Source organism: Barbus barbus (genome assembly GCF_936440315.1).
Source record: "Barbus barbus genome assembly, chromosome: 12".
In the NCBI taxonomy this organism is placed as follows: domain Eukaryota; kingdom Metazoa; phylum Chordata; class Actinopteri; order Cypriniformes; family Cyprinidae; genus Barbus; species Barbus barbus.
In genome coordinates, this window is record NC_136740.1 from 25,796,226 (window position 1) to 25,819,590 (window position 23,365).

Below are 23,365 nucleotides of genomic sequence, written 5' to 3' on the forward strand. Positions count from 1 at the left end.
CACCACCAGAGGTCAGTCATGTCCAGCTTCACTGACTTACTAAAGTTTCATTTAATTTGCTCCAAGTTTTGTGGGATTTGAAAATTTGATTTGGTATCCTTAAATCAGCTAACAAATTGAACACTTTAAAACTCTCTAAATTACTTTCAGTATATATTTATTAATCTCCCTTAAGTTTAGTTTATGCATAGTTTGTTTTAATATTTCTGTATTTACTATTTGTAAGTAATTATTTTGTTTGTATACATAATCTTTCAAAAAATGCAGCTTGGAGTCATTGTGGACGATGTGTGATCGACAATGATAATGCCTGTTTGGGATTTGAAGAGAATTAATAAAGGCTTATATATATATATATACACACACTGTAAAAAGTGATAAGTTGACAACTTAAAAAAATTGAGGGAACCTGTTGCCTTAAAATGATCAAGTAAATAATAATTAAAAAAATAAGTTAAGTGAACCTGACAATTCACTTAAATTTACATCTTTGCATTATGTTCATGTTTGCCATAAAACGGATGTAACAATGCAAAAAAATAAATAATAATAGTCCTAAAGGGATAGTCCACCCAAAAATTCAGATTCTGTTGTAATTTCCTAAACTTCCTGTCATTTCAAACCTGTATGATTTAATTTTTTCTGTGCAACACAGAAGAAGATATTTTGCAGAATGAAGGTATCATTTTTGGTTCCCTATGACTTCAATTGTATGGATAAAAAAATATATAATGGAAGTCAATGGAAACCAAAGCTGTTTGGTTACTATTATTTTTCAAAGTATCCTCTTATGTAATCCTCAGAAGAAAGCCAAGTCATGAGGATCAGTAAAAGTCTTGTTCTGATTCAAATTCTGATTTTGAATCAATGAAGAAGCAACAAAACATACACAACATCAGGAGACTTTTTCTTTTTATCAGTGTAGGGATTTAAATTTAGAAAGCCAAAAATACATTCTTCAAACCTCACAGTTGCAAATCATAATATCATTTATAGAGATACTGTGAAAAGCAAAAATACACTTCAACTCTTGTAATAATAGTAATAATACTGTGCATGGGTCAGCATCTCGATCCTTCATGAACACCTAATTTCAGCCAAAATATTCTTTTATCACAGGCACTGAATCAAATCTGCATCACACAATATACAGGTAGGCCTACATCTAAAAAAAATAGAATATCATGAAAAAGGTCAATATTTTTTGTCACTCATTTCAGAGAGTGAAACCCTATTATATAGATTCATTACACATAGAGCCTTTATTTCTTGAAATTTTGATGATTATGGCTTACAGATAATAAAACCCAAAATTCAGTGTCTCAGAAAATTAGAATATTACATAAGATCAATTTAAAAAAGGATATTTTAAACAGAAATGTCAGGCTTCTTCTGCACTCCAAAAAGTGATAAGTTAACTTAACTTAAAAAAATTGAGGAAACCCCTTGCCTTAAAATTATCAAGTAAATAATAATTTAAAAAATTAAGTTAAGTGAATTGTCAGGTTCACTTAACTTTTTTATTATTATTATTATTTACTTGATAATTTTAAGGCAACGGGTTTCCTCAATTTTTTTTAAGTTAAGTCAACTTATCACTTTTTACTGTGTGAAAAGTATGTTCATTTCTATGCAATTAATACTTGGTTGGGCCTCCTTTTGCATGAATTACTGCATCGATGCGGCGTGGCATGGAGGTGATCAGTTTGTGGCACTGCTCAGGTGTAATGGAAGCCCAGGTTGCTTTGATAGCGGCCTTCAGGTCATCTGCATTGTTGGGTCTGGGGTCTCTCATCTTCCTCTTGACAATACCCCATAGATTCTCTGTGGGGTTCAGGTCAGGTCGAGTTTGCTGGCCAATCAAGCACAGTAACACCATGGTCATTGAACCAGCTTTTGTTACCTTTGGCAGTGTGGGCAGGTGCCAAGTCCTGCTGGAAAATGAAATCAGCATCTCCATAAAGCTTGTCAGCAGAAGGAAGCATGAAGTGCTCTAAAATTTCCTGGTAGATGGCTGCGTTGACTGTGGACTTCAGAAAACACAGTGGACCAACACCAGCAGATGACATGGCAGCCCAAATCATCACAGACTGTGGAAACTTCACACTGGACTTCAAGCAACATGGATTCTGTGCCTCTCCACTCTTCCTCCAGATTCTGGGACCTTGATTTCCAAATGAAATGAAAAATTTGCTTTTATCTGAAAAGAGGACTTTGGACCGCTGAGCAACAGTCCAGTTCTTTTTCTCCACAGCCCAGGTAAGACGCTTCTGCCGTTGTTTCTCTTTCAGAAGTGGCTTGGTAGTCCTTTTCCTGAAGACGTCTGAGCGTGGTGACTCTTGATGCACTGACTCCAGCTTCAATCCACTCCTTGTGAAACTCTCCCAAGTGTTTGAATCAGCTTTGCTTGACAGTTTCTGTGCACCTTTTCCTACCCAAATTATTCCTTCCAGTCAACTTTGCATTTAATATGCTTTGATACAGCACTCTGTAAACAGCCACACCTTTCAGTAATGACCTTCTGTGACTTACCCTCTTTGTGGAGGGCGTCAATGTTCGTCTTCTGGATCATTGCCAAGTCAGCGGTCTTCTCCATTATTGTGGTTTCAAAGAACAAGAGATACCCGGAATTTATACTGTAGGGATGGTCATTAATTGAAACTCAAATATAAATATTCTAATATTTTGAGATATTGATTTTCCACTTTCATGAGCTGTAAGCTCTAATCATCAAAATTAAAACAAAAAAACTTTTAAAATGTTTTACTTTCCATGTAATTAATCTAAAATATATGAAAGTTTCACTTTTTGAAATAACTTACAAGAAAAAACTTTTTCACGATATTCAAATTTTTTGAGATGCACCTGTATACTGTCAAATAAATAATGTAAACATTCTCGTGAATAAATGGCCCCTTTTGGTTTCAGACATTGTTGATAAATATATCAAAACTCCACTCTTAAAATAAAATTAATGCTGAAAAATTCTGAGTTTGATCCCATCTGATTAAGTTCACTGAGGCACTATAATTTTGATGATGAAATCCACTCTTGAAGCATAAAGCATCTTCAAAAACAACTGAAAATGTCCTTAAAGAACTCATCATCTCTCCAGAATAAATTGAGAATTTTTCTTGCTACTTGCATCTGATAAGACAGTGTCTTCCATCCAGTTACACTGCAGCACCTTCAAGAGAGAATTAGCAAGAAATTATGCAATGAATTTCAACATGTCAATTCTGTTAAAGGAACAGTTCACGCTAATTCACATATGCTGAAAATGTAATCACCCTCAAACTATCCAAGATGTAGATGTTGTGTGTTTCTTTATCAGAACAGATTTGGAGAATTTAGCACTACATGACTTGCTCACCAATGGATCTTCTGCAGTGAATGGGTGCCGTCAGAATGAGAGTTCAAATGACTCCAGTCCAGACTGCAATTGCTTCCAGCTAAAAAAGTTCATAATCCATAATACTGATTTCTTCAGTGAAAAGGTCAATCAGGAAAGAAATGTGTACAGATCAAGTGCTGTTTAGAACTAAAGCAGTCCAAACAGTTGTGATGTGAGATGATAACAAGAGATAGACTTGTTCACTAGACGTTACATTTCACAAAACGTTAATTGATAGAGTCGTATGAATTACTTGTGGATTACTGTCAGCTGTTAGAACTCTCATTCTGACGGCACCCATTCACTGCAGAGGATCCACTGGTGGGCAAGTGATGCAATACATTTCTCCAAATCTGTTGCAATGAACCAATACATTCAACTGCATCTTGGATGGACTGAAGGTGGATATTCATTTTTATTTTTATTCCTTTAAACTGTTCACGGCTTTCAAATTTTACAAATTACATGATTAAAACAGGGTCAGACTCACCAGTTGGTTGAGAGCCACATGTGACCTTATAAGAAGTCCATATGCTGATTGCAATAAGAAAAGTAGCTATAAAGCCAAACACCTGTGTTTGTGTAAAAACAGACATTAGTGACATATTAATAATATTCTATAATCACAAATTTTATTACTAAACATGAAAGTCATTTGCTTTTGATGCCTGACAGACCTTTCTAAGAATTGCACATTCACCGCCCAATAAATAGTGTGTAATGCAACAGTAATGATTCGCATTTCCTGCTTCCTACACAAGAAGGCTTTGTGCATTTCCCCGGCCAATTAGCAGCATGCACTGCACATACTGCAAGCATAAAAAGGCACTCACGGATCCAGCGATCAAAGCTGAGATCCCATAACTCTTCACAGCAACAACTATAGAAGCGATAAAGACCAGGATTCCTCCCACAGCATAATGTAAAAACTCCTGTGAAAACAATAAAGAGCCAATTTGAGATGAAAAAGCAGCATAAACTTGAAAGATTACAAAAAACACCAAATGCCATGATCTTTGGTGAGAACATGTGCGTGAAATGTGAACTCTGCTGACTTACCGTCAATGTCCAGTTGATGCATGTGATTTTGCTTTGAAGTCGAAACAAATACATGAGGAAGAAGATTAAGAAGACCATGAGAAACCATGCAGTGACCACCTCAAAGTATCGGTAGGCAGAGTAATTGATCCCCTCACAGTACACACAGAGGAAAGCAATCAGGAGGATCACCTGCAAAATTAGAGGTAGTACATTTCATTTAAAGATTCTTGTGCCCTTCACAGGAAATACTAATATTTACCATACTAATATATAATATACTAATAATACTCAGTAAATTTAAAAGTGCTTGGACAACGAGAAGTGAAGCCGTTTCTGTTAATTTCTTTAGTAATATTAAGTTTAAATCATTTTTATGTTTCTGATATTTTGAGTTTAAATGTCTGGTTTTTAATTCATGTATATTTAAATCGTGACTTTTTAAAATCATGATTTTAAAAAATAAATAAATTACTAAACATTTAATTATTGTCCTATTTCTGCTTCTTAGTGTAATATTATGATTATAATTCAACAAAAATATATGCATGATAAATGTTTTTTAAAATAACATCAAAACGATATTATTCTAGTATTACTAGTTTTGAAATCATATTTGTTTAGTGCTATATTACCATTTAATATTGTTAAAATATGATGCATTTCCCACTTTGTTGCATAGAAATGTTAAATAATTAATGCAAATACAAAAAAAAAACCACAGGTTTATTTTCCTGTGAACACTGGTGTTTCCTGTTGAACCAATTAAGTAGAAATGTGTGAATGGTGGGAAAAAAATATGTTGTCAAACTACTTATCTTCTATCTGAAATGTTTCTGGTGAAAGTATAATCTTTGGTTTTGTGTTTAGCCCTCTTTGAGCACAAAGGCCCCACATGTTGCAGTGCAAATCTCTCTAAATCTCTCTCATCACTGCAACCATTTTAGCAGCCGGCTGTTCCTGAGCATCCGGGGTGTGTGAGCTTTATCAAATTATCAGTGCCTGTCATCACCTTCTACACACACCCTAAACCACACTCTGAGCCCCAAAACACTAGTGTTATTTAAGTAGTAATAAAGACTTTATTTTGAGGAAGTCCTCCCTCCTGCAGCAGTACCATGGTATAGTGATGATGTCACATGTTCTGGTACTGAATGATTACCATATTCATATACCAAGGTCCAAAATACTTTAAAGAATTGCAATATTCCAGATTCATATCCTTTACAGAACACCATGCCACTGTCCAAAAAATATTATAATAGTATGACACACATTCAAACATGGCAATAACATTATACAGTACATGTTACAATGTTTAGCTGTAACTCGTATTTTTCACCAATTGTCCTTTAACAGAATCGGATTAGTATATTGTGTTGTTCAAACAGAAAATTATATAGCATTCATGAACAGTTCACTAAAAAGTTCTGTTAATCAATGAAGCATTTATGCATACAAATATTTAAATAACATCAAAAACAACTATTACAAGATATGCAGTAATGTTTGTTTTGGCCTATATTACGGTTAAATTTAAAATATGATGCATTTCTCACTTGAGAATAAATCTGTTGCAAAGAAGGTTGGGAAATTTAGGAAAAAACACACACACAAAGTGCCTTTTCCTGTGAACTCTGTTGTTTCCTGTAGAACTGATTAAGGAGATATGTCTAATTGTGATTGTTCACCATGGTACTGAATGATCATCAGATTAATTTACCATGGTACTTAATCCAGCATTCTTTAAAGGATGTCAAGGTACTTTTTGGGGATTGTTAAAAATTAAAACTTTTAGTTAGCACAAGTTTTCAGATTTATCTCTTAAAGAATAACATGGTAGACTACGGCCCAAAAACATAATGCATGATATAAAGCATGGAAATATCATGATACAGTACGTTTTAGCATTTTTGTTAGTGAAAAGAATGTTTAACTTCTTGTTGACTTTTCTCCAAAAGAAATATAAGACGTGCTGCTGGAAATAAACGCACTCATCCTGCATTGTTAGAGCATTAGCAATGTATTCATGGAAAGTTTAGTTAAGAGTTGCGTTAGTCCGATTCTATGCATTCGTCTAGCTTTATTTCATCAAATAAATGTGATAAAAGTATGACTTTAATTTACCACTTGGCCGATTTTCAGTAATCCTTGAAATGAACGCGCATAAGCGATGTTGCACAATCCTCCATCTGATGAGGATGTTTCAGTAACAACAGTGTGAGGCATTCTGGTATATACTCTTTGAGGAACTTTACAAATAAAATAAGCTAATATTTATTTAAAGCTGCTTGCATTGAACTATAATAGTTGATTCAGTAGAAGCGTCAAATACAACAGGGTGTGAGTGTGACCAAAGACATGCACGTTTCCACGGGATCTAAAATAGTCTCGTCCGGGGGGCGCGCGGAGGATGAATCCTGAATTCAAAAACTTTTTGAAAACATTTATACACCAAAATATAACATTATTTGAACTATAATGACATATATCTGAGATACGAAGCAAAATACACCATACAAATCTCAAATATAATGATTGTTTACAAATTATCATACAGTAATCAAAAACAAATGTGATTGGTCCATCTGCATCAGCGCCTAGAAAAGAAACAGATACCACGTGATAACATATAGATAATAATCCACACGTTTAAGTATACACTCTCTCACTAATTGATATATATAGACTACATATCCTTGTGGGGGGTTGCTCTTGAAAGGCTGACGATAGTTTAAATCTAGAAAAATAGCTTGTGTTACATTTTTCTCAGATAAAGAAAAAACCTGTGATAATTACCATAACATTCTTGTGGATCAGCTGCTTCATCACACACATAAAAAAGAAAAAAGACATGTTTTAATTTAAACTGCACTTTTTATGCACATATACTAGTTAAGTTGTTTGTTGATATCTTCTTTCAGCATTTTTATTTGCCTTTTTAGGTCTATTGATATCATAACTTGGTTCATCAAAACAAAAGCTATCAAATATATACATACTGTACATATAAAGGTCAACTTAACCGACCCTTGATTAAGACAATGCTATTATGAAATTAAGCACAATAGTAAAATAGTCCTCACCTTTCACTTTTCGTCAATGTCTGGTGGGGGTCCTGGAGGTCTTGGGGGCCGAATTTTTGGGGCCCTGGGATTTATTTCTTCCTTTCCCCCCTCTCTCAGTGCCCCTGTTGAGTACACACCTGATTGTCTAGTTTCACGACCTAGAAAGAATAATAATGTGTATTACAGTATTAGTACTGTGTGACACATTACTATAATGGACAATTATATAGGTTTTATTAATCATCATACTTACCAACTGGACAAGTGCTGATATTGGCATAAACTATTTCATTATCTTGATATACAGAGGTTTGAGCCCTCTGTACACCCATATCCCTGAAAAATGAAAACGGTTATTGAGTTACATTCAAATACCTTTTCAGTAAAGATGCACTATTTCACGATTATGGACAGTTTAAATGAATAACATGATCTTACTGTAGCATGACTCTCTGTGCATTTTTTCCTTTTTGGGAAAAGTAGCACATACAGACCATGAGAATTTGCACACACCAATTTTTAATAAAAAATGCGCAAAAAAGAATCAGGTACTTACTTCTTTTCACCACATCCAAAATAACCGCTACAAGCCCAAGCAACAGCAAACACCCAAGAATGCCAGTCATCACAGAAAGACTTGAACAATTTGGATGGTTTGGTGGAAATGTTTTCTGATCCTGGCCCAGTGAGTTGACAGCTTGGCAAGTGTACACGGCCTGGTCAGAGAATTGAACTGAGCTGCTGACTATGTAGTTGCTGTGGTAAGATTTGAATGGAACGTTTTTTAGTTGTCCAGATGAGGAGGTCCATTTTATTTCTGGAAGTGGTTTCCCTTGGGCAATGCATTTCACCTTCAAATCCGGATAATCTAAATCCAGGGATAGGATGAGGATTTGTGCCGGAGCTACAGTTGACAATCACAAAAAAATCTGTAATTTCATGCATACAACGCAGTGGTCCCAGAAAGTATTGTGTCATAATTAAAATGTATAATTACATGTATAAAATGTATACTCGAGGGCGAGTAAATGATGACAGATTTTTTTTTTTTTTTTTGTGAGCTATTCCATTAAGTGTGACTTAAGTGTCCAAAATCATCCAAATACTTTTTAGGTCACTGTATATGTGTGTGATAATACAAATGCTGTGTAAATCTTACCATTGACATTAAGCGTTGTGTGTCTATTGAATTTATCATAATTCAGCTCCACCCTACAGGTGTACTGTGAGGCATCAGTAAACTGTAAATTATTGATCCGTAAGGAAATGTCTCCTTTTCTGGGGTTACCTTGAAGCAAGACTCGCTGTGATAATCTCTGATTAATACAGTTACTGTCTTGTCTATTTGTCTTATTGTGAAATGTGCATTGAAGAATGGGTTCATTTGTTTTGTCCTGCATCCATTTAACAGTGATGTCACCGGTGTAAGCATTTTGTTCTGGGTGTGTGAAGACGCAGGGGAGAATCACATTTTGCCCCAATGTGCCATTGACCTGATCCTTTACATCCATTTTCCATGGTGTACATGATAGGCCTGCGGATGACAACAGAAAAATTAATAATATGATAACATCAGTTGTTACAAGATAGCCAAAAAATCTAAATCTGGTGTTAATCATAGTTTTTTGTGGATATGTTTTCTGTTTACATTAATTGCTTTCATTTTAATTATTTCTTATTATTTCTTTAAAAAAAAAAGATACATGAAGAAAGCTTCATAATTCCTAGACTAGTTCTCCAAGACTCTGCATGATACCGAAATAACCCCAAAAAAATGGTGCCTCATTGTTTTATTTTCACAGTGTAGAATTAGCCATATTCTTGTATTTAAAATGTTAAAAATAATATATTACCTTTGAGACTACAAATAAAAGAAAGGAAACCAAACACATAGTCCTGCATCTTCGGAAAGAACATTCCGGGATCTCACAGACAGAAGATTTCAAATGAAAGTATCGTGACTAAACAAGATGATAAGTAATGACTAAAATAAGGAACTGTCTACTTAAGTTTCCAAAATACCTTTTTTTTTGTGAACTGGTCAGTGCAGGTAATTTCCTCTGAAATGCCATGCTCCAAAAAAAAAAATATAAGGTGAAACTTTATCAAGTAGCCTAAAGTTCCAATTTGTGTGTCATAGAAAGATAGATAGATAGACAGACAGACAGACAGATGAGTGGGTGGGTGGACGTATGGATGAATGGACAGAAAGACATATAAGGGGGAAAGGAAGTGGTGTGTGGCCAAGTATGGGGGTTCGGTGCCTTGCTCAAGGGTCTCACCTCAGTCGTGGTATTGAGGGTGGAGAGAGTGTTGGTTATTCACTCCCCCACCTACAATCCCTGCCGGACCCTAGACTCGACCCACAACCTTCGGGTTACAAGTCCAACTCTCTATCCATTAGGCCACGACTGCCCCAATAGACAGACAGACAGACAGACAGACAGACAGACAGAGAAAACAGACAGACAGACAGACAGACAGAGAAAACAGACAGGCAGATGTAAAGATGGGCCGAGAGACAGACAGCCAGACAGACAGATAACTTGTCTAAGATAGTAATATTCATAGATGTATGAAGTCAGTAATGTGTGATGGTGAGTCAGAAATAGGAACATGTTTCCAGGATTTTTTTTCTTCTCATACTGAATCTTTAATGCAGAACCTCTGCAATGGACACACACCAGTTTACTAAAACTCTCGGTCTGCTGGTGATCCTTTATTCTGCAGGTGAGAAAATTCAAAATAGAATAACTCAATAGACCTAATAATTTTTATTTTGTAAGCTTTGTCAACTTTTTTCCCTAGCTATAGCCAAAGACGATGACGGCTGGTTGATGAAAGCGCCCACTGAGGTCCGGGCGATAGAGGGGTACCCAGTAGTGATTCCCTGCTCTTTTAGCCACCCACATCACACCCATCCCTCCTCCATGCATGTGGTGTGGACCCTGGGCCACGGACGGGCCGCCACTGTGCTGTTCCGCTGCACGAGTCTGAACAACAGCCAGCTCTGCCAATCAAAGCCCAACCAGGACCAGCGCTACCGCCTGGAGGGCAACCACCGAAACCATGACATCTCTCTCAGAATCAACAGCGTGACCTTGAAGGATAGCGGCCGCTACTACTGTCGCGTAGAGATACTGGGGCATCCCCATACAAGCTTTGAGAACACACTGGGTACTCGTCTACGAGTAGAGGGTAAGAAAAGCATCAGTTGATTCCTTATGTTCCCATATGATGTCTTAACTTGTGTTTAAGAGGGAAAGGAAACGTATCTTTATGATGACTGTAAATTTGCTTTCTAAATCAACATCTTTTGTTGGTCCTGGAACAATATTAATGTCCAACAAGCATAGCCCTAACCCTAACCAATTAATCAATTAATATCTCTAAAAAATAGAAAGGATAAAAATAAGTTGATATGAACTCCAAGGCTGTTCTACTTGGCAGTAAAGCATATGGACGATGTGTAGTGTTCCATTCAGAATGCTTTAAAATTTTATTAATTTCCTGAATTTGAATTAAGGTTGCAAACAGGAAGCAGAATTGCAATTTGACTTAAAATGTTAAAATATGAAAAGTCAATTTAAAAATTAACTAAAATCCTTGTTATGGCAATAAGCACAATTGTTAACTGAAAAATTAAAGTTTGTCAAGACAAATTTAATGAAGGCTTGATAAAGTTTTGTGAGAAAGACATTTAAAAAGCCCTGAACATTTTATAGTCTTATAGATAAATCTGTTTGAAAGGCCACCTATAAACCTTTAGTTAATTTATATATTAATCTTTATATTTACCAAAATTTATGAAACTGTTATGATTCTTACAGGTTTCAACAAGTTATGATTCTTACAGGTTTTGCTTCACAGATAAGCACAACTTTAATTCATTCTACTACAATCAACAGAAATAAAAAAACTAAATGTAGGCTACAGTATAAAGAAATACTCTGTGGTCACATGACTTCAATGTCACCACCAAGCTTTCAAAAACTCTATTGTAATTCAATAAATTCCACTTCCTGTCATTAAAATTTAAATTCCATGGGCTTTGGCCTATACAATTCAAATTCCAACTTATGAACTGAATGGAAGTCAGCTCTTATATTCTGACAGGCTATTTTTATGTTGCTCATTACTAGCTGCACCACGAATCCTGAGTTTGTCAGCCGAGGGGACTGAAGTATCTGGCTTCAAAGCCGTGTGTCATGTTCAGGGTTCCCCTCTTCCTGACGTTCAATGGATAGAACCAGATGGTGTTCAGGAGGGAGATACTTCATTCCCTCTTTCTCAGGACACTACCGGGCAATACCGCACTTCAAGCCAACTGTTGGACGTCAAACCTGGAAGACAGTACATCTGTGCGGCTTCAAACTCTTTGGGGAAGGATCAAGCCACGCTCTACCTTTTGCCCCCCAGTCCAGAGAGGTTAACCGCAAAGAGCTCTTTCCCGCTCCTTGTGCTGCTTCTTGCTCTGGCATTGGGTACCAAGCTGCTTTTGGCTGTGGGTGTAGGAGCTTGGGTGATCAAGAGGAGGTTTATCATCAGAGCTAGCAGTGTGGAACACTGAAAAGATGCAAATGTTATGCTTACATAATCAGAACACTCTGGTTTCAAAGCTGTTTCCTGTCCCATGTATGTTGTTAAAAATACACAGGCTTAAAATAAACTTCCTCTTCTGAGGTTAGCCATATGACTCTGACTTCCATCTTTGTCTGAACTGAGTGGATAATTTCACCCTGAGTGACTTAAACAATAATATAATATAATATCTGATAAAATATAAATCTTTATCTTCATGTATTTGTCTGTTAAAATTAAATAAAAAAAAAGCAGTGGGTTGGAAAATATAAAGAATTTTTGATTATTATTTTTTTATCTTAAACTGGGGATCTACTTTACCTGTACATAAGGACTGATTACTTATTTTCACTTCCACCACATGTGAAACACACACAATCTCATAAGCCTTTCTGTCTTCTTGATTGACAGTCTCAAGTCAACATGGATTGCCACAGAAGTTTTTTTTTCTTCTTACAACCCAAAGGAAAAACAATAGATTGGGACTTATATCCATTAAGAATAACTGAATACTATAAAAATGGTCTATATGACAGGCGAATAGAGGGGTTGGAAATTAGGATAATGGTTTGGTAATGGCAGCCGAAAAACAATTACAATGACAAAAATAGCTTTTTCTTATTTTTTAAAAGAACATTGACTGCTGAATCAAAGAAAGACCATTTGTGAGAAATTAAATATTTTTTTTATGATTTTCAAGTCAGTTTAAACGTGTCTGACTTGACTGTTAAAGATTTTTTAAATAAAGGGCTAAAAAAATTATATCAAATAAAGCCTATGGCATTATTTTGTATAAAAACAAAAAAAGGTCCACAGGACTCATTGTTGTTCAATTAACATTCTTTAATAATAATCACTGTTTAAATCTTAGTCTGGATACAGCTCAAAATGCATCTCAACTTACACGCTTATATTTAATAGTTATATTTAACCTAAAAAGTTAGCAGTACAAGTTTTCCTTTCACTGTTAATATTATTGCTAGATCAATGTAATTGGGCCCACCAGATAACATTTTCTAAATCTAGTCTAATATAGGGGTCTCACTATGTATAGACAGATAAATGTTGAGCATGAAAATCAAACTAATCTATACTGATCCCTAAAGATAGTTCTGAAAGCAAAAAATTAAACATTGAACATTTTTGGAGGTCACAAGTCTTGTAATTAAGACATCTGTTGTTTACAAAGGATATCATAAAGTGAAGTATTTTGGTTTTATATAGCAAACAGGCTTCTTTTTAGAACAGCAGCGTGCACTCTTCCACCTGAAGTTCTTTTTGGGATCCAGGGAAACCGAGGCGCACAAGCCTTTCTCCGGTTTTTCAGGCTGTCCTTTCTCCCAGTAAGTGAAGTCCACGTTGGGTGAGAAAGCGTCCTCGTTTTTCCAGTACCAGTCTGTTGAGTACAAGCTGCGACGCAGACTGATCCAGCCCTCCGTGGGTTTTTCTAGTGTCATGTTTAAGGCCATCTTAGTCTGGCTGCTTTTATTGTTGAGCCTGGCAAACAGATAATCATTTTTCATGCAGTACTCGCGGGACTTGAACCAGTTCATTTCATCTTCACCAAGTACAAACATCTCTGGAGTCACCAGACAGCCACCATCATCTAAAAACACACAAATGAATATTCAGTACAGTTAGTATAAAACATGACTGCTTTAAAAAACAATATTTAACCAGTTAGTGAAATAGCTTGGCATACTGCTAACCGATTAACCTAAGCGGTCAATTATTAGGTATTCAGTTTCTGTCAGCCACTAGAATGGGGGTTGAATTTGTAAAAAACAAACAAAAAAACTAAGCAAGCTCCTAATTTGGTACTTGTGACTCAAAAACATAAAAAAGCTAGAAGCAAAGCAAGAGCAGAAGACAGATATTTGTTAACCGTTTTAACTGTTATATGCTCATTAAAACACTTTTTAAGAAGGTATATATGTGAACGTACCATAAAATCATATCTTATATATAAAGTTATATACAGTTGAAGTCAAAACTTTACATACACCTTTCAGAATCTGCAAAATGTTAATTATTTTACCAAAATAAGAGGGATCATACAAAATGCATGTTGTTTATTTAGTACTGACCTGAATAAAATATTTCACATAAAAGTTTACATATAGTCCACAAGAGAAAATAATAGTTGAATTTATAAAAATGACCCCGTTCAAAAGTTTACATACACTTGATTCTTAATACTGTGTTGTTACCTGAACGATCCAAAGCTGTGTTTTTTTTTGTTTAGTGATAGTTGTTCATGAGACCCTTGTTTGTCCTGAACAGTTAAACTGCCTGCTGTTCTTCAGAAAAATCCTTCAGGTCCCACAAATTCCAGCATTTTTGTGTATTTGAACCCTTTCCAACAATGACTGTATGATTTTGAGATTCATCTTTTCACACTGAGGACAACATATGCAACTATTACAGAACGCTCACTGATGCTCCAGAAGGAAAAGCCATGCATTAAGAGAACACTTTTGAACAGAATGAAGATGAGTACATTTTTCTTGTTTTGCCTAAATATGATATTTTTTCATTTAGTACTGCCCTTCAGAAGCTACAGAAGATACTTACATGTTTTCCAGAAGACAAATTAAGTTAAATTTACCTTGATCTTCAAATTCAAAAAGTTTTCACGCTCTGGCTCTTAATGCATGGTTTTTCCTTCTGGAGCATCAGTGAGCGTTTGAACCGTCTGTAATAGTTGCATATGAGTCCCTCAGTTGTCCTCAGTGTGAAAAGATGAATCTCAAAATCATACAGTCATTGTTGGAAAGGGTTCAAATACACAAAAATGCTGGAAAACCAAAGAAATTGTAGGACCTGAAGGATTTTTCTGAATAACAGCAGGCAGTTTAACTGTTCAGGACATGAACAACTATCACTAAACAAAAAAACAAAAACAAAAAAAACACAGCTTTGGATCGTTCAGATAACAACAAGTATTAAGAATCAAGTGTATGTAAACTTTTGAACGGGGTCATTTTTATAAATTCAACTATTATTTTCTCTTGTGGACTATATGTAAACATATTTTAAGTGAAATATCTTATTCAGGTCAGTACTAAATAAACAATAACATGCATTTTGTATGATCCCTCTTATTTTGGTAAAATAATTAACATTTTGCAGTTTCTGAAAGGTGTATGTAAAGTTTTGACTTCAACTGTATACATTGCTACTTTAAAATTCATATATGTGTGTATATATATATATATATATATATATACAAACACACTCAAAGAAATATGTATTACATATGTATATTATTATTTACTATTACTATTATTTATAAGGAGTATATTAGTAAATATTTTTTTTATTTAATCATCATCTACACTGAGAAAAAAAATCAAAATGCTAGTACACTGCACAAATAAGAAGAAATTAAATAGTATTTTATTTATTTTTATTTTTTACACACACAAACAAACACAAACACAGACACACACACACACACACACACACACACACACACATATATATATATATATACAGTGTCCTCCAAAAGTATTGGAACAGTAAGGCCAATTCCTTTATTTTTGCTGTAGACTGTAAACATTTGGGTTTGACATCAAAAGATGTTAATCTCTCATATGAGATGAGAGATTGACATTTCATCTTTTATTTACATGTATTTTCATCTGGATCTGATACACAACTTAGAAGATAGCACCTTTTGTTTGAACCCACCCATTTTTCATGTTACCAAAAGTATTGGAACAGATAGAATTAACATAGATTAAAGTGAAAAAGACTTAATATTTAGTTGCAAATCCTTTGCTTTCAATAACTGCATCAAGCCTGTGACCCATTGAATCACCAAACTTTTGCATTCTTCTTTTGTGCTGCTTTTCCAGGCTTTCACCGCAGCCTCTTTCAGTTTTGGGGGGTTACTCCCTTTAGTCTCTTCTTTAGCAGGTAAAATGCATACTCTACAGGGTTTAAGTGTGGAGATTGACTTGGCCAGTCTAAAACCTTCCACTTCTAGCCCCTGATAAACTCCTTTGTTGTTTTGGCACTATGTTTTGGGTCATTATCTTGCTGCATGATGAAGGATCTCCCAATCAGTTTGGTTGCATCTTTCTGTAAATTGTCAGACAAAATATTTCTTTTAATTTTGCAGCTGCCATCATGTGTTACATCATTAATGAAGCTTAATGAGCCTGTCCCAGAAGAAGCGATGAAAGCCCAAGCCATTACATTACTTGTGTTATGTGTACTATAATGTACACCTGTGTACACTGTTTCAGATGAGCTTGTATGTTTGGGATCATGAGCAGATCCTTTCTTTCTCCAAACTTTAGCCTTTCCATCACTGTGGTCCATAAAATCAGTCCATAAAACCTTGTCCTAGAATTTGAGGCTCGTCTCCTATTCTTCTTGCTAATGAGTGGTTTGCATCTTCTGGTGTAGCCTCTGTACTTTTGTTCATGAAGTCTTCTGCGAACAGTAGATTGTGATACCTTCACTCCTGCCCTCTGGAGGTTGTTGCTGATGTCACTAACAGTTGTTTTAGGGTCTTTCTTTACAGCTGTCACAATGTTTCTGTCATCAACTGCAGATGTTTTCCTTGATCTACCCGTTGGAGGTGTGTTACTTAGTACACCGGTGGTTTCTTTCTTCCTCAGGAGATTCCAAATGGTTGTACTTGCTACTGCCAGTGTTTGTGCAATGGTTTGATTGATTTTTCATCTTCTCTCAGCTTCACAATTGCTCGTTTTTCACCCATAGACACCTCTCTGGTTTTCATGTTGGTTACACGTCTAACTAACTATAAATGCAGTCTACACGGATCTGAAACTGAGCGCAGACATTCAGTGCTATTTACTGTTTGAATAATCAATTAATAGGACACACCAGGGCAACAAAACACACCTGTCAGTCACATGTTCCAATACTTTTGGTAACATGAAAAATGGGTGGGTTCAAACAAAAGGTGCTATCTTCTAAGTTGTGTATCAGATCCAGATGAAAATACCTGTAAATAAAAGCTGAAATGTTAATCTCTCATCTCATATTCATCTTCTGATGTCAAACCCAAATGTTTACAGTCTACAGCAAAAATAAAGGAATTGGCCTTACTGTTCCAATACTTTTGGAGGGCACTGTATGTATGTATGTATATATATATATATATATATATATATATATATATATATATATAATTATGGTTAAACATCACAATTGACTCAAACACTCACCTGGGTCTGTATTTATAACTGTTGCTGCACTCCCATAGGTATTATTAGACTCCAAGCTTTCTATCATATATACACCAATCCTTGCAAAAGGATGCCAGATTGTGGTCATCTTTTCTCCCTCCACTAGAGCCCAAGAGTACTCTGTGCCATTCATAACGTTCCATTTGATGTACTGAGGCAAAGGCTGATTATTCATTCGCACAGCATCAGCGCTGGATGTATTAGCAATCACCAAGGCACCACTGCGTGAGGAATTCAAATCTACCAGATAGCAGCCAGAGAATTTGCTTATCGGAATGAGGTCTAGAATGAGTCCGGGACTGATTAATTGGAGGGAAACCTGGTTGTTGGTAGAAATAAGTGAGATGTTGTTCTTAAAATTCGGTAATAATGGCAGGATGTCTGAAGAATTTTGCACCCAAACACTAGTACAATTAGTAAAATAACCCTGACAGACTTGGAAGGGTTGATTTGTTGTCACAAGTAGCTGAACGGCGTTGACGATGGGGGGCATGAGGAATCTGTCTTCACTGTTGTTTGACACATATGCTTGGAGCTGGTTCAGAACCATGTTGCATGAGCAGTTTTTGCTGTCAAAGCACGGATGGGTCAGAATCACAGCCACTTTGTCCTTTGCCTTGATTTGTGTCACCGACCCATTCATCTTAATCTGGTAAAGATTGTAAGGATCAAGCATTATTGTATCTTCTTGGCTCTGACCTCTTTCATCTACCTGTTTGATGGTGACACTGTTGTTCATGTCCAGTGCATTCATTATCATCAGCCTGAAAGGCAGGAATCTGACAGTTGATGTCATCGTGAGGTTAAAGGATATGGCTATCTTGGTGTAATTCAGAGAGGGAACCTGATACACTTTACCCAGATTTTGTTCAGGCTGGACAACATGAGACTGGAATCTCTCCTCCCATCCACTCACAGAAAGCACTGTGATGTTTTTATTACTGGTGATTCGAAATGTCTTATTGGAAGACATAAACTGGGATTCTTCAACCTGCTTTGTCAAATTCAAAGTCCAAACGATTCCTTCGGCGAGGCTCGTGTTGGTAGCGGCGCTGCCGTTGGCCATGTAGGTGACATTGACCGTAGTGTCTGGGTGAAGGGTAGTGATTTTGAATAGGTTATATGTCTTTCGATAATAAACAGCAATATTCTCAGGGAATGCAGTGATGAAACTCGTCCCACGATTGTCCAATGAAAGCCCTGTGAATGTTCAATAGTCTAATAATCATGTTCGTTCTATTTAAAAATTTCAAATGTATTTTTAAGCAGTGATAATCCCTACAGATGCACCAATACTTCTTCGTTGCACTCGTATCAAGTTGATACTGGAGGGTAAATACTTGTATCTGGTATCAATATCATCGTCAATGTTCTGAACCTATTGGCATAACTGTACTTTAAAAATTTGACCAGACAGCAATTGTGATATTTATAACAGCTATTTCAAGGACAGGACTTGAGCACAATCAATTTCATTATAAAAACATCTTACGGAGTACAAAATGTTTGGCGTCATGAATTGGTATTGGTGCATCCGTAGTAATTGTATTAAATAATGCAGAACATAAGAGATTTGTCTGTATGCATTATTTACCTTGACTAAACATCAAAATGGTCAATAGAACAGCCAACATGACTGCGTGTTCTGCATATGCAGCTCCCGCTTGTGTGAAGTTGGTTTCAGCTGCTGTGCACTAAGCTAGCAAAAAAAAAAAAAAATGACAAACATTTTTGAAAACGCTCAGTTGATCCAGTGTTTACTGTACAAAATTCACAAGCAGACAGCAGTAAACCAAATTTTCCACAGAGGAGGCTTTTCTTACAGTTAGACAAACAAGAAATATGTAAAATGTAGAAGAGCCTACCTGCTTTCAATATGTTTTGATTCTCATTTGCAGTTGCTCTTTTGGGGGGTAAAAAGTGTATGGGAAAAAGCAATACTGTGAAATAGAATTACAACTGTTTTCTGTTTTAATATATATTTCTTTAAAAAAGTAATGTATCCGTGTGAAGCAAAGCTGATTTTTTTAGCAGCCATTACTCCAGTCTTCAGTGTCATATGATCCTTCAGAAATGTTTTAATGAATATGAAGTTGAAAGGAACTACATATATTTGAAACATTATCTGTAATTTTATAATAATCTGTCACTTGTGATCAGTTTAATGCATACTTGCTGAACAAAAGTATAAATTTCTTTTAAATATATGATGTACATTATACAGATACTGAGACTAATCATTAGATGTGTTAAAACTGAGAAGGCAGTGAAATGATTAATTTAGCATTTCACAAGCAAAAAAATATATTTTACTTTTAAAATTAAATACATTAAATACTAGGAACAGACTTATTTTATATTAGATCGTATCTAGGAGGCTGTGTTAAATCATTTTTATTCATACAGATAAATGCATCCATTTAAATTAACAACAACCACAAAAGAGCTTACTGTAAATTTTTGATATCTCTAGACTCTACAACAGTCTATAATGACAAGCAATTGTTCTGCTTAGACTTGCATTTAAAAAAATTCCATTCTAAAAAAAGCAATACTCTAAATAGTCTTACAGTGCTACTCCTGCATTCCAACAACCACTTCTAAGGTGAACATTCATAAATATTTACGCAGTTTACCTAATTTAAACATAAATGAATACATGAGGTTGTTTGCTTCATTGACTCAAGTGATAAAACATCTTACCGTATCATGGCCAGCACTCTATATGAACAGAAAAAGCTGTGCGTTTCTTTATTCATTCGGTAAAAGAACATTTGACATTCAAAATCGCTTCTCTCTTCTCCCCATATGGTTTTGCATAAGATTCTACAAAGATTTGGGTCTTAAGTTCAACAAATTTCATATTACAGATGTGGAAAAACATCTTCAATGACACTTTATTCACTCAAAATACTACAATTCCAAAACAGTGTTACAATTTCATCAGCCACCAAACTAATTATTATTTGTACAGTCATTGCCAAAAATATCGGCACCCTTGGTAAATATGATCAAAGATGGCTGTGAAAATTAATCTGCATTGTTAATCCTTTTGATCTTTTATTTAAAAAATTTACAAAAATCTAACCTTTCATTGGATAATAAGAATTTAAAATGGGGGGAAATATCATTATGAAATAAATGTTTTTCTCAAATACAAGCAGGACACAATTATTGGCACCCCTGGAAATTCTTATGAGTAAAATATCTCTGAAGTATATTCCCATTCATATTCATAATTTTGTTATTATGGATGAAGGAATGGTCTCTGATCTCGTCAGATGTTCTCTAACCTCTTCAGGCATTATAGGAGAAAATTTAGAGCTGTTAAACTGGCAAATGGAGGGTGCCGTTAATTGTGCCCAACGTGTATTAGAGAAAAACATTTATTTCATAATAACCCCCCCCCCCCCCCCCATTTGAAATTCTTATCCAATGAAAGGTTAGATTTTTAAATAAAGATCAAACAGATAAAAAAAATGCAGATTCATTTTCACAGCCTTCTTTGATCATATTTACCTGATCAAACTCACCTACCTGTGATTTTCTAATGATCTTGAAGACTCTGATTAGCATTCTCAGGTGTGTTTGATTAGGGTTAGAGCTAAACTCTGGATGCCTGGTCTAAAGCATTCACTGTCTTTGTACTTTACTCCAATAAACGGTCTGTGCTGGGAAAACATGAAATTCATCAATGACCAAAAATCTGATCAAATAACATATATTTTTCACCTGAACTATATATATATATATATAAAAAAAAACAACACCCAACAACATCTGCATGCTTTCAGACTTTCTGAGCTGTGTCATCTAAACCACTGGCATTTGGTCACAGCCCTTCAAGACCAAATTTGTGTATTTTCCGCAGATATATTTGGTATTCAAAATACACAATTTCCTTTTCTTTGCATGAAACAATGGAGGGTTCAGTAACAAAACATGACATGGCCTATTTTCATTCTTTAGATATGAAAAATTTCACCTGGCACTTAGTCCATTAATCAAATCTGCAAGAATATAAAACAAAGATCAAGTGAAATGCGTTTGTTTACTTCAACATGGTTTGAATTGCTTCCTGAAGAAGCAACAACTCATCCAAATGGAAAAAATCCAAAGTTTTTCCTTAAAATATGTCAACAGTTATTACATATGATTACCAATCTGGACAAATCTATATTTTTCTAACAATTTATATAATATTTACTGAAATAAATCTGCATATTTATAAACAAGACACCTATGGAAAAAAAAACAACTACAGAATAATTTTTGTATTAAGATATTTTAACGAAAAAAAACGATGCTCAATAAAAAGGAAAATATCTGATTCTGGTGTCTTTGGCACAATATTTCAATGGGGAAATTTATTGTGAGGTTTTTCTGAAATCAGTCGAATTTATTTAAAGAAACAGATTAGGGTGAATTAATAATGACAATTTTATTTTTACATGAACTACACATGGACTTCTTATGTATTTACTTTTTAAACTCTCATTTTTATGACAGACATTCTCAAGATATAGCACTTCAAAGGGGAAAATACTCAATATGAACAAAGCTACGGCAGGAAGACGCAACACTGATTTAATCCTGCCCGCCGCCAGCATGACCTAGAGGTTTACGTGATTCTCCAAGTCGACCCGGGTGCTTGCGTGGACCCTTTCCTCTCCCAGCCCCTTCTGTCCTTCCAGACCCTGTCCCTCCCCTCTTCCTTCTCTGTCCATGTTTCGGAGTTGCCGCTTCCTCTTTGAGAGCCTGAGCCCACAAGGCATCAAAAGAACCTGGCGCTTGGTAGCCCGGCTGGTTCTTATCAAGCGAGTCTCTGGAGAGCAGAACCCATATACTGGGCACATTTCTGCTGACTGTGAGACTGTCCAAGCCGGCCTCAGGCTCCAGGGGCTCCCAGACCTCCTGAACCGTGCGATAGACCAGCTTGTTGTGCTGGTGCAGGCCGTGTACACGCCGTTTCATGATCTCCACACACGTGATGGCTTTAGCCACGCTCTGACCCACACCTGTGAACACAATTTGGCGGCACAGATTCTCTCCCGACCCGACGCTCACCTCTGAGCCTCCTTGAGGGCCTGGATGATCTGCGGAGGCTGTTTTCTCCTCCATACGGCTTAAAGCAAACCTCATCAGGTTGCGGATTTTGCTGCCCTCCTTCACTCGTACTTCTGGAGTGCCGCTGGGCAGGTCAGGGAACGGACACGGGCAGGGCTGCTCGACTGTGCGTGCTTTTTTGTAATTCTCCATGTCATGTAGCCTGCACCTGTGGAAATAAAAATAAAAAAGGACAAAAGGCAAAATTAATGAATGTGTGTATGTAAGCCCAATTAGTAAAGTATCTTTTCATTACCAACATTTTAAGTTCAATTAAAATAGTAAAGAAAATATTTTCTATTTCATAAATTAAAGTTCTTTGGGAGTGTAACTTTACTCTGAACAAGAGTGATTTTCATAAATGACAGCTCGGGTAAGCTTGCGATTTAAATGTTTTAAATGAATACAATGTATGACCAAATGTTTTCGCTATTTAAAATATGCATTTAATAATAGCATTATTATTCAGAGTGGCACATTAAATGTATCGCAAACTTACTTTCCCTTCCTTTGCTGAAGTAAAGCTAGCGATCTGGCTAACAAGTTCAGATGTATGCAGCTGTTTTTCTAATAACTGCGGGCTTTTGTCGGTCCATATGAATGAACGAATGAGCTGAGACCGCTGAGATTCGACAGTCTTTAAAAAAAAAAAATATTACGTTAACTACAACCCAAAAGGATAGTTTAAGAAATGTAAATGTTATGCTACAAATCGCTTATCCACATGTAGCAGAGTGGGCAGAATGTGACGTCAGCTGAATGTGACACTATGACGTGAAGTGCCGCACGTGTTCATGGGAAGTGTAGTTTTTTTTCTTTTTCTTGATTTCTTCATAAAATCTGATTGACCCTATAACAATTTGTTTAAATACCAAAAGCATGACCACACCAAGACATAACAAAAGAAAAAGTAATTTACATATAATTAAGTTATTATTCTTTTTTTACATGCA

The 23,365-nt window shown here is 35.7% G+C and overlaps 4 protein-coding genes across 4 annotated transcripts; 1 reads left to right on the forward strand and 3 right to left on the reverse strand.

The window, feature by feature from the left end:
* Positions 1–3,855: 3,855 nt before the first annotated feature.
* Positions 3,856–6,661, reverse strand: LOC306878572 (CKLF-like MARVEL transmembrane domain-containing protein 7; the record flags this gene model as incomplete). Its single annotated transcript, XM_079430998.1, has 4 exons — positions 3,856–3,966; positions 4,228–4,326; positions 4,454–4,624; positions 6,560–6,661. 4 exons carry the CDS (start codon positions 6,659–6,661, stop codon positions 3,856–3,858), a joined length of 483 nt encoding a protein of 160 aa, XP_079287124.1.
* Positions 5,498–9,011, reverse strand: siglec15l (sialic acid binding Ig-like lectin 15, like; the record flags this gene model as incomplete). Its single annotated transcript, XM_079430999.1, has 7 exons — positions 5,498–7,032; positions 7,232–7,252; positions 7,519–7,658; positions 7,754–7,836; positions 7,939–7,966; positions 8,057–8,404; positions 8,789–9,011. 5 exons carry the CDS (start codon positions 9,009–9,011, stop codon positions 7,522–7,524), a joined length of 819 nt encoding a protein of 272 aa, XP_079287125.1. The 3' UTR covers positions 5,498–7,032; positions 7,232–7,252; positions 7,519–7,521.
* Positions 9,012–10,070: 1,059 nt separating this feature from the next.
* On the forward strand, positions 10,071–12,344 carry LOC306878007 (sialic acid-binding Ig-like lectin 15). The gene is made up of 3 exons (XM_079430086.1): positions 10,071–10,230; positions 10,309–10,698; positions 11,643–12,344. Exons 1-3 carry the CDS (start codon positions 10,173–10,175, stop codon positions 12,068–12,070), a joined length of 876 nt encoding a protein of 291 aa, XP_079286212.1. The 5' UTR covers positions 10,071–10,172; the 3' UTR covers positions 12,071–12,344.
* An 8,581-nt stretch (positions 12,345–20,925) lies between these two features.
* LOC306877995 (ribonuclease P protein subunit p25-like protein) lies at positions 20,926–23,175 on the reverse strand. The gene is made up of 2 exons (XM_079430073.1): positions 22,912–23,175; positions 20,926–22,581 (listed from the first exon to the last, which is right to left on the reverse strand). Exon 2 carries the CDS (start codon positions 22,563–22,565, stop codon positions 21,894–21,896), a length of 672 nt encoding a protein of 223 aa, XP_079286199.1. The 5' UTR covers positions 22,566–22,581; positions 22,912–23,175; the 3' UTR covers positions 20,926–21,893.
* Positions 23,176–23,365: the final 190 nt, after the last annotated feature.

Coding starts and splice junctions, on each gene's coding strand:
- LOC306878007 (XM_079430086.1), top strand. CDS start 10,173: ATGGACACACACCAGTTTACTAAAACTCTCGGTCTGCTGGTGATCCTT. Junction 10,231..10,308: donor GGTGATCCTTTATTCTGCAG/GTGAGAAAATTC, acceptor TTTTTTCCCTAG/CTATAGCCAAAGACGATGAC. Junction 10,699..11,642: donor TACTCGTCTACGAGTAGAGG/GTAAGAAAAGCA, acceptor GCTCATTACTAG/CTGCACCACGAATCCTGAGT.
- LOC306877995 (XM_079430073.1), bottom strand. CDS start 22,565: ATGGAGAATTACAAAAAAGCACGCACAGTCGAGCAGCCCTGCCCGTGT.